The 16,687-nt window shown below is 39.7% G+C and overlaps 1 protein-coding gene across 1 annotated transcript in view; it reads right to left on the bottom strand.

The window, feature by feature from the left end:
* Positions 1-16,687, bottom strand: part of HDAC9 (histone deacetylase 9) — a 269,848-nt gene that overhangs the window by 141,140 nt on the left and 112,021 nt on the right. The window contains exon 13 of the mRNA XM_053979425.1: positions 250-427. Within this exon, the coding sequence (XP_053835400.1) occupies positions 250-427 (178 nt within the window). The remainder of the gene's footprint in view (positions 1-249; positions 428-16,687) is intronic.

Below are 16,687 nucleotides of genomic sequence, written 5' to 3'. Positions count from 1 at the left end.
AATGCACCTGTTTCTTTATTGCTAGAGCTAGTAAATGATAATAATTTATGACTGTGTGAATATTAACCCTGTGATTTATCAGCTGCACTGGTTGAGTTGGTGCCAGTATAGCATCATAAAACAGAGGAGCAATAGGGCTAAAACTGAACGCATTGCTGCAGGAGGTATTTGAGGTATTTAAGTCTGTTGATCCCACATGAACAAATGCATTTGCCCTGCCTATTAAAAGCAGTCTTTAGGGAATCCTACCAGTTGTGTAGACATGCTGGCTGGGCTGGTCCATGTCTGGGTGAGGTAACGTGGAGTCAGTGGGGGAAGATGGGGTCCTGGAAAGTGGTCGATGTTTATCTGATCCTGCCATGCCAACTGTAGCCATCTGAGCCTGGTAGATTTGCAACTGGTGGACATGCCGATGTGCCAAGAACTCCTGTTTCCAAGAAAACAGCACAGTAGAAAGAAATGTGAGATGGGATCAAGTAAAACACTGAGGGAAACATGTCAACAAATTAAGTTCATTAGGTCAGGACTGTAATAAACAGTGGGGACCCCCACCCCCCAACTTGTACCTAAGACTCACTCAATAAATCCATTCAACAGATGTTTTCATGCTGACAGTGTGGGCTACTGACTTTGCTGGAGAGTAGGTGATGGCAGGCAACCTGTCAGTTCTCCCTGACAGGAAAAACAGCTTCACATGCAAAGACTTATAAAAGACAAAGTTTTTCTAATATATTGAATACATAATATGATGTAAGAACATGCATTTTATGACCCTACACAAATAGAATTTAAATTTTCTCACAGCACTGAAAGTGAATAGTGATGTTCTTACTACTCAGTACCAAATGCAGTGGGCAACTGAGAGTCAAGTTTCTACAGTTAACTCAGTTCCCAGAGCTCCCTGGAAAGTAGCAATGATTTGCATATAAGTTTTCACAGATAGTTTAGAAATTCAGGAATCGTTACGCAAGATCCCACTTAGGAACCATCTTTTTTTGTCATAACTGCTGCTGGCTGTAGGCAGAGGCAAATACTTCAGGGAAATAGGAGGTGTGAAAAGAGCATAACAGAGTAGAAAAGATTTTCTCTTCTGTTTTGTCAACAGATGGTCACTTTTGCTGACATGACAAAGGCTAAAACCCTGTGAAGCCGGGAGGAACCTGGCTCACTCCACAGAGTAGGATTGCTTCTCAAAACCTTTCCTTTCTGTTTTTCTTTTTTTCTGTGCATATAGTCCCAGAACCTCAACCGAAAGTGGATGCAAGAGAAATATTTTCAAACCACTTAATATGAATTCAGTTGAAATTCACACTTGTGACTTACAACTGCAGGCTCTGTTTATCCTCATGTGGGCTCAATATACATAAATGCAGGAACACACACACACAAACACACACACACACATATATATATGTGGCTTTTTATTTTCTTTTTTTTTTTAATAAACCCAGTAACAATTAGCATTGCTGTGTATGGTTGCTTGGGACAGCAGCTCGGAGGCCTGGCTTGGTCAAGGAGAGATTTCTGGCTGCTCAGAGAGGTGAAGCTGAGTTCAGGCTGTGTGGGAAGGCAGGTGGGAGTACCCCAGCCCATCAAACACTGCAAAATAAATCGGCAGCTCATAGGATGTGAGAATGTCTACCCTGCATGTAATAAAAGAGGCCTTTATGCAAACAAGTGCTCATCAATAACAGCTGAAATGAGAATAAATGCTTTAAAAGGCAGCCCCATAACCCACATTAATATTTAGGGTCAGTACTTCAGTGAAAAGACATAAGGTCATGGGAAAGGTAAATCACCTGGGACCTTGTCATAAGTGACTAAATGAAGAAAAAACATATGAGTAAGCAAAAAGAGGTTTTACAAGAATTGGCTTGGCTTAGAGTCATTGAACAATTTCCCTTCCTTTAAATACAGTCCCCAAATTTTCTTATTGTTTTTTATGTTCAGTGACCGGATAGTGTTACACATTCCAGGAAATATCTTGAGTTATCTGAAGAGGTCTATGCATCCATCTATGAACATGATAAAACATAACATTCAGGAATTTTTTCCTGAAATCTCTTTTTGTTTAGTTTTGCTAATAATTTTGATTGTGATAAATTTTCAGAGGATATTTTTTTTTTTTTTTGTCCTCATAGGCATACATATCTTTTACAACCTTTTCTGGGAGTGTATGTGATTGGAGACGAGTGAAGAATGCATGGACACTATTGTGTTGAATATTCTCCCTATGGAGAACAGATGTAGATGCATTCCTTTGTGAGAATTTAGTATTCACTTTCTCCAATGCTGACTTAATGGTCAATAAAGTAGGCACAGGAGGTATATTGCTATCTGTGGCATGATTACTCCCTGCATCCTAGGATCAAGTGATAGCAGCAGCACTGTGTGTCTGATGCTCATGTATTCGCAATCTCCTGCCTACTCCTCTAAACTCCCAGCTGAGGAGTTTGGAAGAAGCCAAACTCCTGCCTGCAGGAGCTATTCATGGCACAGAATGTTGCTGCCAGACAGGAAATCAGTGGAATACTGTTACTTGTGCTGCTCTCCTCAACTTATATGTTGTCTCCATTGCATTAATTAAATAGTTGCTGTCTGTGTAGTTCTTTGAGCAAGGGAATTTCTGATATATCTTTCAATGTTCATACTAACTACTAATAATTCATTTATTGAGTTCCCTTTTCTGATAATCATTAGAGTACAGAAGACAAAAGGATTTGTTCCCTATTGGAATGTTCTTCAAGCTAATAAAGGTGCACCAGTGGATTGTGGTAGTCTTCATCAAACATTATTACTTAAACATATTTCTTAAAGAAGTCTTGGAAATTCAGCTGTCAGTGAGGGAAGATTGATGCTGTCTCTGTTAGGACTTTTCTCAGTGCTGGTTGACTCTGAGCTTTGAGGCTTTAGAGCTGCCTTTCTTTTACTTCCAGACCTGAACTTCAGTTTTGCAATATCTGTGCTTTTTTTTTTCAGTGAAGCTGCAAGTTTGTCATTCAGTCAATATCTAAAACATAATCTTTCCAGGTCTCTGATCTAAAAAAAAGTCAATTTAAGTGGGCTTTTTTTTGTTTGTTTGTGTTTTGGTTTTGTTGATTGTTCATTTGTTTATTTTGTTTGTTTTGATGATTTTGGTGGGTTTTTTTGGTTTTTGTTTGGTTGGTTGGTTTTTTGTTTGGTTGGTTTTTTTTGTTTGTTTGGTTTTTTTTTTGTTTTTGTTTTTGTTTTTTTTTTTTGCTGGGTTGTTTGTTTGTTTTGTGGGTTGGGGTTTTTTTACAGTGTCTTGAAGAAGAAGAAAAAAAAGTCTGGACCATCACAAAACTTTGGAAGATGTTCCTGTCTTTGCTTCTTTGCTTCTAAAATGATTTTGTGTTTGTGTCTATGCAGTCAATAGAAACAATATTTCTCATGCAAACCAATTGAGAATTTTTTTTTAATATGAATCAACCTGTGTGAACATCACCTAAACTAGACATCTATTTCAGCAATTTGTCAGAGACCAAGAATACAGCCTATTCTTTCTCTCCTCCATTTACAGGTTAAAGTGTGTCCTGTTTATATCATTCTCCCCTCCTCAAATGAAACTAGGTACATACTGTGTTTGACACATGTTTATCAACATAATCTGTTCAGGGAAGGAGAAGAAATTTGTGGAAGGTTCCATGGACATTACATGACACCTGCTTTAATTTTTGAGGACACAGAAAACGTTTGCCTGTGAAAATCTTTTAAAATTTGTTAAAAGTAGAATAGTTTGTCTCACAAGGCTTACACTGAGGCTTACATCCTCTCATGGCATCCAGGTCCTTTAATATTAAAAACTGTAGACATCAGCAAAGTTTGGATTTGTTTAGATTTTAGTCAAAGTTTTAGGCTAACTTCCTGATTAGATTTTATTTTGCAGACAACAGGCACTCATGAAATACATATATTTTTTCCAGCCACCTACATATTTATGCTGTGAGCATTTCTGATACTCTGAGTCACAGACAAGTGGATTAATGCAATGAGTAATGTGGATAATCAGCACACTTATCTGGTTCCCCAAATGCCCACCTGGCCTCTGGAAAGGATTAAAGAAACACAATGAATTCATCTTCAGGTTTTATGTGTTACAGCCCTGCAAACACATGTCCGTCTCTCCAGCAATATGACAAAAGCAGTATTTGCACATCTGCAGGGCTAGTGATTTGTGTGAGTATATTTGGAGCATTTCTTAGGTAACCTGAGCCCCGTCTGCCCGGCATGGAGCCTGCTAGTTCCAGGTGCCTGAGATTAGTTTATTAGTAGAGGCAAGCAATTAGGGCCTCTGCTGGAGCTAGTGGAGGGCCATCCATCCCCTTCCACAGAAACAAGCTCAGGCCTTCAGTAATTATTTTGAGGAGGAATTTTAGAATCAGTATCTAAAGAGAAGATGAGCCTTTTGGGAGCATGGGAGGTAAATATTTGTTGTTTTCCTCGTATTACTGTAAGGTTTGTTTAGCAGGGCTTTGGATTAATTTGGGTTGGTGTGAATATTCCTTTCATGTAGATGTGTAATTTGTACATTTTGGAGCTTAACATTTTGTAAATTCTAAGGATTTTAATGAGAACTGTTTTCTTATTTATACTGGCTCTGAGGACTGATAAATCATGAGTATGTTCTGTTGGACTATTAGATGGTCTGTGTTGGAGGATAAAGCATAGGTGAGTTATCTATAATTTAACAATCCTTTGAGCTGTTATGTTTTGTGCAGAGAAAAAAATATGTAGGATTCACTCATAAAAGCTTTTTTTGCCTCGTAGCAGTCTGTTTTTAATTTAATATGTTAATATTTAGTTTAGTCACAGCTAAATAAATCCGAAGATTTGTATGTCTGTAGCATAATCCTGCATATGTATGGGCATATTCACACCTCTCTTCAGCATTTATGCTTTGGCTTTTTTTCATTGTGGTAGGGAACTTTTTTTCCTCTTAGGGATAGCATATTTTACATCTCCTAATAATAAGATTACTACTCTCATATATTTGTGGCCAGGTTTATATCCCTCTGTTGTTGTGCCTTTGATGCATTCTGCTGAAGTATGAAGTGTGTGCTAATGTCTATTAACTGGTAAAAGTTATTCACGTTTTGCCAGTCCTGCCTTCCTGTCCCAAAGACCTTAAGCGCTACTAACCTTACAAAACTTTTCCTCTCAAAGCATTTTTGGTGGTCTGTTTGTTAATTTCCACATTGTTTTCAGAAAATTACCCAAAGGATGGGTAATTTCCTGAAGGGGAAAGCTACATGCAAATGCTTCAGAAAGTTTTGCCCTAGGTAAGGATGAAAACAAGACTGGCTGCCTTTCCAACCTTCCTCTCTCTCCTTATTTTGAAGGATATTTCTGATGCCTTCTCTGATGCCTTGTCTCACCCCATGGCTCCTGTTGAAGGTCCTACTCCTTAGCCCTGTCCAGACCCCTGTAGCAACATGGGAACAGAGCAACTTCAGATCCTGCCACTTGTCTTCACTACCACCCTCCTAGGTTTTCTACCTTCCCTGTGCAGTTGTAGCTGAATGCATCTAAGGGGTGTCCAGGCCAGCCAGTGACTGCATCCAGCAAAAAGGCCTCAGCTTGCAGCAAACAGAGCTCAGTCCTGCTTTAAGGTCCCTGTGAAGGCAGTCTTGGCCCAAACTAAGACAGTCTTCTGAAGTCTGAGTCAGAAATTCTGGTCACCCAGAAACTTCTCCTTCAATCCAGATGTAGGTAGTTAACAGTCCTTCAGAAATAGCATACAATATCTTAATAGGTTTGACCTTGGTTATCCTCAGAAGTGACAGAAAAAAAACATAGAAAGCAATGAATGCCTGTACAAAGGAGTTTGTTCCTTGGGACAAAAAACTGTGGGTAAGTGGAATTTTTAGCAATTTTCACGCAGGAGTTTTGTGAAGTACTGTTTTGCCTACTGTCCTCAAACAGAACCATAACTAGTTGCCTTCAGAAACCAAGCAAAAATAGGTCCTGAGGTTTTCCAAAAAAAAAAAAAAAGTGTATGAACAAATGTGAAAGTGTAGGAAAGGTGTCTCTCTCTGTCAATATATACAACCTAAAATAGAAATTAGTCTGAGATATTCTTGAAAATGAATGTGTTGAGGCATCTTTTTAACTGCTCTGTCGCTTGGAGAAAACACATCACCAAGAAGCCCTACCACTTTCTATTTTTGACAAAACCACATGTGCAGCCACCGACTTCCATGGTCATCACTTTCAAAAAACCCCAGTATCACTATCTGAAATGCAGTCAACCACAAACTCAGAATCAGCATTTTTATGAAAAGTAAGTGAATTACAAGTATGGTTACAGACGCATCAATTGAATAGGTAGAAATGGATTTAGAGCAAGCAAAAACATAGATGGGAAGAAACAGGACAGTTAGCCTTGAGGCATCTGGATATATTAGGTCACTTATTATAAGGATTATTAGGTCAGTATTATCAGGATGTTTATAGAATTTGGATTTTTCTTGCTGTAATCCAAGGAGCACAGTGTTGACTAGAAAATGGGTAAAGAGAAAGTCTTATCAACTGAATCTTAGGTGCAGATACAGAGCAGTGGGATGGAAGCTATAACCCAAAACTGCCTGGAGTCCCAGGCAGAGATTTGCCTTGGGCAGCAAGCTGCTTCTCACAGCAAAATAAGCCTATGCCCTGTGCCTTCCCCTTACCTTCTGAAGGACTGTGGAATGGCTTATTCTAGCCACTGCCAAAATAGAGCTTAGTACTTAGACTGGTCCTACTGCAGTGACAGCCCAAGGAATGGTTATCACCCTCAACCAGTTCTGTTTTCCCTCTCTGTTCCTGGAGCTGCAGAGCTGCTGCTGCAGAGGTCTCTGCACCTCTCCTACCATCCTTCCCTTCTACTGCAGGAGTGCCTTTGGGGTGACAAAACATGTTACAAAAATTACGACACTTTTAGGCCATGAAACAGGGGAAGAGCAAAGACTCTTAATGGGATAACAAGCGCATGCTCCTTTATCGAGGCACATAGGAGAAGATGCATTTTGGACATGGGGTTGTATGGCTAAATGTCCATGCTGGAGTCACACCCCTTGCCTCTGGCTGCAGGATGTAACAGCAGAGTCAGGAGCCTCCCTTTTCCCTCTACTGTTGCATGACGAGGTGGATGGGCTGCTGACCTGTGTTTTTAAAGGGAGAGTGGGTAAAAGTTACCTCTCCAAGGATGGAAAGTTTCCAGAAGCCTGACCATCTAAATGTGACCCATGTTGGCCCCATGTAAGTGAGGAATTAAGGTGGTCACAGGGTTTGAGAAGTTTTCAACCATCTTTGTTAAGAAATATGAACCAAGCAGTCATTATGTTGAAGCCTGGCTTGATTAGGAAGAAAGGAATTATGGGAGTGACAGAAAAGGTTGCGCTAAAGTCAGAGCACTTTTACTGGAGGGAAATTCCAGGAGTCCAGCTGAGCTGCTGGGTTCACTCCTGCTTCCTGCTCCTGTGAGACCTGCCTTCTCTGCTCCTGACATTGGCAGGTACTTGACTTCTGTCACTCCTGCTAAAGTGCTGACTGCAGTGTGCACAGCACTCATCCAAAGAAAATGCAGCACCTCCTCAAAAGCTTCACTCCTGGCTGAATTTTTTCCTCACTTTTTTACTCTCCCAGATATTTAATACAAATGTATAAATAATTGGGGGTACAATAGAGGGCGGAAATAGATCACCTGAATATCTTGTGGGGTTTTTTGTTATTTAAGGAAACCTCTGAAGAGGTTTCTCATTACTTTATTGCTTTTACTAGAAAAAACATGACTTTTCAGAAGTCACTTGGTGCTTTCCAGAAAAAAGAACACAAGGAAGTGCAGAAATGAATGCAAAAGGAAAATACAATTGTTCACATCTCTTGCCCTAACTTTCAGTATTAAGAAGTATTTTCTTCTTTTACTTTGATATGAAGAATAAGTAGTCTCTATAATAACATTTATTGGTTACAACCACTTAATCCTAGTAGCTTTCTGAAATCAATAAGTTGATATGTTGGCCAAAACTAATTAATGATAACATCACCTGTCCCACATATTTCATTGCTCTGGGAAATGTCACCCAACTGTCTTCAACAGTATTCAACAGGCAAATCAGCTTGGTGTTACTTTATGCAGATCATTTCTACCACTTCCATTTTTCTGCTCTTCATCAGAACTACTTTTCTTAGCAGACTTGTGTGATTTATTTTTCAGTGAAGAATCATTACTTTGGACTTCACACAGAAAAATAATACTCTCCAGGCTAAATTCATTAACAGTCCTGCTGCAGATCTGTGTTTTCTGCATATTTCAACAGATTCTGCTGTGGTTTTATAGACAGTTCTTCCAAGTGCAGGTTTTATTGTAGAATTATTGAAAATTACTTGGATCTGACATACAAAAAGAAAATCTTGGAAAACCCTGCTCTTCAATATAGAGCTGAGACACACTAATGCATCAGTGCCTAAGTATGAAATAATGAAGGTGTATAGATGCCTCCTCCCTTGTGTGGAGGTACAGTGAGGTCAGAATGGGGAACACCAGTAGACCACATGGTCAACAAATATTAGAGCCATCACTGGGGTGTTTGACCAACTCTGTTCTCTCTCTATAGAGCATTTGTGCAGGTCATTGTATCTATTGCACAAGGCTGGGGGATTAACAGATTTAGAGTAGCCCTGCCAAGATGGACTTGGGGTGCTGGTGGATGAGAGGCTGGACATGACCCAGCAAGGTGCACTCACAGCCCAGAGAGCCAAAGATGTCCTGGGCTGCATCTAAAGCAGAGTGGGCAGCAGGTGAGGGAGGGGATCCTGCCCCTCTGCTCTGCTGAGAGCCCACCTGCAGTGCTGCATCCAGCTCTGGAGTCCCAGCAGAGGAAGAACATGGACCTGTTGGAGTGTATCCAGAGGAGGGCTGCCAAGATGATCAGAGGGCTGAAGCACCTCTCCTGTGAGGAAAGGCTGAGACAATTGAGATTGTTTAGCCTGGAAGAGATGGCTTCAGGGTGAGCTAATTGCAGCCTTCCAGTAAATGGAGGAAGCCTACAAGAAAGATGGAGCGAGACTATTCACAAGAGCATGTAAGGACAAAAGCGAATGGCTTCGAACTGAAAAAAATGTAAGTTTGGATTTGATATCAGAAAAAAATTCTTTACTGTGAGGGTGGTGAGGCACCAAAATAAGTTGCACAAAATTCTGGATGTGCCATCCCTGAATGTGTTCAAGGCCTAGTTGGATGGGGCTCTGAGCAATCTGGTCTAGAGGAAAAGTTTTTCTCCATGGCAGGGAGTTTGGAACTAGAAGACCTCTAAGTTCCATTTCAACCTAAGCCATTCTGTGGGTCTGTGACTTTTACCCCTCTGAAGATTTCAGAGAGATGTATTGCCAAATTTCACACCTTACTTCAACGTGGTTAAAATGCCCACAGACTTCCTTTATCCAACACATATGTAGTAAGAAATAGAGTTTCTTGAAAAATTGTGTATGTACACACACACATCTGCAGATTTCACAAGATATTTTAAAAATCTTTTCTCTCTTCAGTGCAGAACTCTGCTAAACTTTTCAGATTTTGGAACACAAGGAAATAGTGATATACAGGGAAATGGTGATATAATCTGAGACTACAAAATAAAGAATTTGAATATAGGAAATATGCTGCAGATGGAAAAAGAAACTTTCACAAAAATCCTTTCAGATCTGCTCTATATATTTAGAATTCTACATAGTTATAGAATGCTCTATAAATTTGTAGAATAAATATATTTCTGCAACAAACAAGTACAGATTGTTTAGGGTTTTTTTTAAGTTTTATTTGGGATAAGATCAATTTATTTGTAATTTGAAAAAAAAAATGAACTGAACATCAAAAGATTACTTGCAAATATTTCCCACTTTGTTCTCTCAGCCCAGGGTTTGCTGCTTTTAATAAGTGGGAGAATTGCCAGAATGGGCAGATTTAAAATGGAGGAAAAACCCTTATGTTTTCTGATTTAGGAACAACTAGATAGTTAAAATGAAACAAGGAAAATGTTATGTGGTAGCATAGTGCAAACTGTATAATGCACACTGCAAAATAAATTATGCAATTTCTTATTCCTTAAGTAAATCTCCAAACTTGAAATGCAGAGTAACATTCAGTAGATACCATATTACTTGTTATATTTCATGGGAAGGATAAATGAATTTATCTGAACTTGCCTCATTGCAATGTACTTCAAGTGGGGCTAGATTGCTGTTACAAGGAGGGATGTGGGACTAAAAGGCAAAAGAGAGAGGGAGCATTATTACAAAATCCAAACATCTGAATAAGGTCCTACCTCTTCCCTTCTCACCTTCTCTCTTTTTTTATGATAATGCTTTCCACTTTATTTCTGGTTTTAAATTTTGGAAGCTGTTTTGTTTGTATGTTCAACTATAATTTCTTGCTTTTGTGCCTTTTCCAAAAACTGAATCTTTCATGTGCTCACATTAATCCTCAAATAACATAAGATATTACACAGTTGCAAGAAATTGAAGCAGTAAGAATAAGTAAAAAGAATACTAGCTGGGGGGAAGTGGGACAATAAGAACACTTGTTCCAGTGTAGCCCTTCTGGAAGGTTCATTAATTTGCTCACACTACATAAGGATCTCAGCAGTGCATTAGCCAGTATTTTTCTTCCTCTAGAAGAGAGATCTCTCCAAAGTCCTGGTGTAACTTAAAAGAAGTCTGAATGCTTAAAAGACCAAAGGACACAAAATTACAGGCCAAGCAATAGTCTGTATTTCTCATCTGGACTCTGTTACTCCCTACTGTGATCTGTGTTCTTCCTGAAACAAAGCACAACAGTTTTAGGTATATTAATTAACATTTTTAAAGCTGCCTACATATAGAACAAAAATAGCTTCCTACTTCAGACAATGGCTATATATATATTTTTTTTTCCAGAGGATAGCTGCTTAGTACTTAGAATTACTATCTTTTTGTTTTAAAGGCCAGCAGAGATAGTAGTGTCTCAAATAATATATTGGGGAAGGCAGCCCTGAAGATCAACTCCATTGCTGATAAAGTCCCTTAAAGCACCTCCTTAATTGTGGTCTGATGGCAGCTTGGGAGGACATCCACATGCTGGAGATAGTCTTGGAGTTATTGGCTGAGCAGGAAGACCAGAAGCAGTGGGGAAGAGGCAGATGAACCAGCTGGGATGCCCAAATACAGCATCCTGAGAGCTGTGTGGGTGCAGTCCAAGAGCAGAGGCCTTCCAGTAACTCAAAAGGAAGGACCTGATGGTCAGTGGAGAAGGCAATCTCCTCCAATCATAAGTTATAAAACATTCGTTTCTGTTTTGGATTATTTATGCAGATGTAAGTCTAGATAAACTAGAGGGGAACCAAGAAATTTATTGTGGGTTTTCACTAGGATATCTAAGAGAAGGATTTGTCACTTCAATAGCTGCATCTTAAAGCATTGCCCACAAAGGAGGGAGACAGAATTCTTGCAGCCACACACACTCATAAAAAATATATACTGGAAAATATTGCACCAAATGAATAGCTACAACTTTAACTATATCTAGTGAAACCTGGGAGGACAGAGTGGAGGAATCCTGAGAACCAGTCAAAGCAAAATGTTAATTCTAATTGTTGTATTTAGTTGGCCTTGTGTTGTGACAAGTTTGTTATTATGCAGATTTCCTACCTGCCACCTTCTATGGGAGGATTTTACAGAGTGAGGTTATGCAGACAATTCCCCTTGCTTCTTACCTCTTTATTCGTAATTATGTTGGCCCTGTGTTCACTCAAGATAACATTATAGCTGTCCCCAAATGCTCTCGATTTGGGGCCTGTGACAAACGAAATCTTTCAGTGCCTGGAACATGTTTTTTTCTTCTGTTGCAGAAGTGTAGCTATTAACATGCTGGAAACAAAGCTGTGCTTGTTTATTGTCTGACAGTGGGTTAGTAGGTGTTACGAGTTCTCACTGGTATGATTTTATAATGGTATGCCTTTTTGTCTTCAGAAAGATATATAATGTAATATATAGTCCTTAGGGTTTTTTGTAGTGGTTTTTTTGTTTGTTTGTTTGGGGTTTTTTTGTTTTGTTTTGTTTTGGTTTTTTTTTTCTAGGAATGTCATCTTTCCTGCTCTGTAATAAATTCTATGTATATGATATATATATATATATATATATATATATATATATATATATATATACACACACTTTGCATGATACTATCCTTTTAAAGATTATAATGAAAATAATCTGTAATTCATCTGCCACATAGAGAGTATACTTATGTGGAGAAGCTAAGGTGTAGATATTACAGATCCAAAGCGCACAAAGATTGGAAATCCTGATTTTTAGGTATTTTCCTTAACCATTGGATCAGTAATAATTGCATTGTATCAATAATATTTTCCATTTCTGGCTTCACATCTGGTTTAACTATGAATTAATGCAGCACTGTATCTTTCTGTGTTTCTTATTACAACTGACAGCCGTGGAGGTATGGTCAGAAGCTGTTTTGGTTTGATGGTGCTGGATTTGATAAAGGATAGGAGAAACAGGTTGGAGCAATTGACACTGTAAAATATCACAGCTCTTAGGTACTGCTCAGACAAACAAAAGCATTCCTACTCTATATCTTTAAGCTGGGTGCAAAAGGGTTCTGAGCAGACTGGGTGAGGAGAAGGAGGCTGATCATCCCTACGAGGGATCACCCACAACGAGGCATTGTGACAAAGTGGTGAAAGAGCTCATGAAACTTTGCAGCTTCTGTGTCTTTGGCATTATTGTGGTCCTTAGTCTTGCTGGGAACATCCAGTCTATTTTCTTACCAACCTGTGGAAGCATTAAACCTACTCAGAGAAACCAGAAGGAAAGGAGATCACATAACATGGGTCAGCACATCTCACATGGGTCACATCTCACATGGGTCAGCACACACATCATGATGTGTGTGCACATCGTGCCACGGCCAACCTTTGGGGCCACTGCGAGTCCCAAGAGATGTGCTGACAGCACTCCAAGCAAGATAGTGCCAAAGCACTCCAAAGAGCTGGCACCTCACATCCATGCCATTGCATTCAGAAGGGGCTGGAAGCCCTCCTGGCCACAGGGGACCTTCTGAAAAGGAATGGATGCTGTGAAATATATCTCAGACCCTTAGCAGAGCTGCAAAGGTGGGCTGAAAGCTTTGGGGCAGGGCTCAAGGCACTGGGTGCTGCCAGCCCTGCCATTCCTGTTGGAACTCTAGAACTCTACAAGACAAGGCATGTTGGAAGGTTTCTTCCCAGGAACCACAGGGATTAAACCTGACCTGATTGCTGTATCAACAGATATGCTAAAAATGACAGATTTAGCCCTGAGCCCAACCAGAGAACCTAATGCTGTCCAGAGACCCAGCCACAGGCAGCGAGCTTCTCAGCTCCTTCCCTCTCTCCTTTTCCAAATCCTCCTCTGACTATGGGTATTGGGGTTTCTCTTTCCTACTCTATGTACAAAAATGTAATTAGAACAATTAAACAATAGCAACATTTAAAAAGGGAGAAAATATATGAGACTGGGGCTGAGCTTTTGACTTTTTCTGAAAATTTTAGAAATATCCCTGGTTTTCATCGTAAAAGTTCACATTCACATATCCAAGTGGCTCTTTGGCCATTGAAATGTGCTTTACATATGGATATAATTTAATTCATAAGAATCTGACAGCTGCTACCTGGCCTTCTTTGCTTATTTTTAGTCAGTCTACAGAGAACTTAAAAGACTTTTACTGTACAGTAGGAAATAAGAGACAGGATTGTTTTTCAGTTTTTCTCATGTGCATTGTGAGGCATCAATCTAACCTATGACCAGGTTCTTTTTTTGTCCTTTTTTTTTTTTTTTTCCCAGCCTGGATTTAAGCCCTGCTGACTGTTTCTTTCATATAGCAATATTCGCCAATGTCATAATACAGCACACCCTGTGTGTATTACACCCTTAAGAAGTTCCTGGGCCTCATTCTTTCTGAGAGAAGGAATCATGAAGTTGCAAGACTTCAGTAAATTTTATATAAAACTGTAAATTAGCTGGAGAATTCTGATTTTAGGTACATCCAGGAGTTTCTCCAGATACAAAACCCCAGAAAATGCTTTGAAAATCTGGGTTCAATATAAACTCAGGTGGAAGCATCTGCTACCTCATTTAATCTCCAGCCTTTTGTGTATGTGACAGTAAATGGTTACTGAGCTCCCTTTCAGAGCTGGATGTATTTCTGGACTTATACCTCTAATACCTCATATTTCAGTACAAAAAATGTTATATAAAGTTACCCAAGCTGATATGGCCAAAACCCTTTTGAAAACAAAGTTTTGTTACTTGTGCAATGACTGCTAAGAGCAAAATTCATCTTGTTACAATGTAAGTAATACACTCCAACCTCATGTGGTAGGAGGGAAAACACAGCGCTAATTTATGAGTAGCTGCCACCTGAAGGCAGTGAGATTTTAGGCCCATTGAATCAAAAAAGACCAAGGAAATACAATACCCAAAGCAAAAGCTAGTTATTATATTTGAGTTTCTTTCACTTATTAAGCTGTTATGATTTCAACCAAGGAGTTTTACTTTTTTCCCCCTGATTTCCTTCCCCCCGCCCCAATCCCACTGGGAAGGACTGAGCAAGGGACTGTGTGGTAGTTAGTTGCCAGCTGGGATTAAAGCCTGACAACATCACAGGCATCTATTGGTGCCTAGGTAACCCTGGCCAGGAGAGGGAACACAGACTGTCCTGCTGTTGTGGGCAGCGTATTCCCATGGAGGCAGCTTGGGGTGACCAATACACATACTCTGTGCCTAAACCAGAGGTGTGAGTTGTCTCACCTACTGTTTGTATTTTAATGAGAAAGAAGGGAGTGAAAAGCCCTGAGCAGGGGTCCAAGGCTGGCTCCTTTCAGCTGTGAAATGTTTGTGTCCCTAGGGGCTCTTTTCTCCCCAGGGGCAGAGGGGGTGTGAGAGCCTCTCCTTTTCATTTAAGAAGGGTTATAGGGCCTTGCTGCCGAAAGAGCTGCACCAGGGGCTGAAAGTCCCGAGAGAGATTTGGGTCAAATTAGGTTGCTTTGGGAGGATTTGGATCTCTGAAGATGTTTTGTTTTCATTCTTTGAATTAAAATTTAATTTAAGTAATTGAAATACATAATCTGTCTCTGAGGAATGCTGTCCTAATCTTGTCTCTTAGAAGAAAAAGCAGGATTTTCACATTTTATCTGTTACTGATCAGCTGTATGAGCTAACACCAGTCTTCTAATGTCTCTGAGCCTTTGTGTCACCTTATATCATCCTGGCTTTATCTCTTCTAACCATGGAGATTTCAAGTAGTTTGTCCTTTGCAATGAGACAGTTCAGTGCTCAATACTAGGGATGCTTGGCTGCAGTTGTAGAGTTAAGGCACATAATACTTAATGAAAACCTACCTCAAAAATCCTCTTCCTTACACCCTCCCTCCCCCCCCCCCCCCAGAAAAAAATTAAAAGGAAAAAGGAGTGAGTTTTAGTTTGTTTCAGCATGGTACATAGGGGTCCAGTCACATTTCATACTAAAAAAAAAAAAAAAAAAAAAAGGTGAATATAAGGAGCAAGAGCAAAAGGAGAAAAAGTGAGAGAAGGGAAACTAGATGGGAAGGGTATAGAGAGAACAAGAATCCAGCTTTAAAAAGCCAAATCAAAACTCAGACTCTGGATCCAGGTACCAACATTCTTATCACCTGGAAATAGAGCACCACAAGTGTGGTGCTGGATATTCATACAGTATGAGGTTCAGTTAAGAAAACCCTGATGCCCTATGTCACTATGCAATGATAACTTCTATAAAAGCTTTTAAATTTAGATTACCTTTGTAAAATGAAGACTTCTGAAATCTGTGGTTATTTTGGAAGGCTTTTGTTTATTGCTCTAGTCCACTGTAAAGCAGTATATTACATACCTTATTTATTCAATTCCTTCCAAAACGCCCCAGCAATGAATTGCTGTAATGTGTGGTTGTGGTAGCCCAGTGGTCAGACAAAATCAGCTGAGAAAGCAAGGCTGGTTGTGCACCAGCTGCAGTGCCTGCCTGTCACCGGCCACAATCACTAACCTTTTTGGGAAAAGTCACTTCCATCAGTCAGGCCACTACAGGGCAGTGGCCGCAAGGCAGCAAAACACTGCTTGGAATAATTCTTTGCAGATGCCAGGAACCGGAAGTTTCAGGGAGAAAAATGAAAGCCATTCACTCTTCCAATGACACAAGCCTTTGATACAACAAAGTCAGTTGGACAGGGAGCTCCAAGGTCAGGAAGGCACGTAAAGATTGGTGATTAGAGAAATACTATATCAGCAAAGTGTGGCAAGCTATTAAAAGAAACTGTAGCTTTTATGATTGTGCTGCTGGAGCTTCCCCAGGGCTATTTATATTAGATATTGAGTTAAGCATAACTTATTTAGTCTCAGCATTCCAGAAAACATTTTGATGTCAGCTACTGAAGGAAAGTAAACACAAGGAGGAGGAAACAGGGCTGATCCCAAACAGATAAAATTTTTGTAATTTAATTTTGTGAACCTCTGCATGTTAGAGCACTAAGAAAGCTAAATTTTTAAAAGCTTGATTTGACTTAAAGCTTGGTTGATAGAGGTATTTAGTCACTGTGCAGCTGGGGGAGGATGGGTGGAGAAATGGAGATGATTTATCACCT

Source organism: Vidua macroura, chromosome 1, assembly GCF_024509145.1.
Source record: "Vidua macroura isolate BioBank_ID:100142 chromosome 1, ASM2450914v1, whole genome shotgun sequence".
In the NCBI taxonomy this organism is placed as follows: Eukaryota; Metazoa; Chordata; class Aves; order Passeriformes; family Viduidae; genus Vidua; species Vidua macroura.
This window is presented reverse-complemented; position numbering and strand designations above follow the sequence as displayed.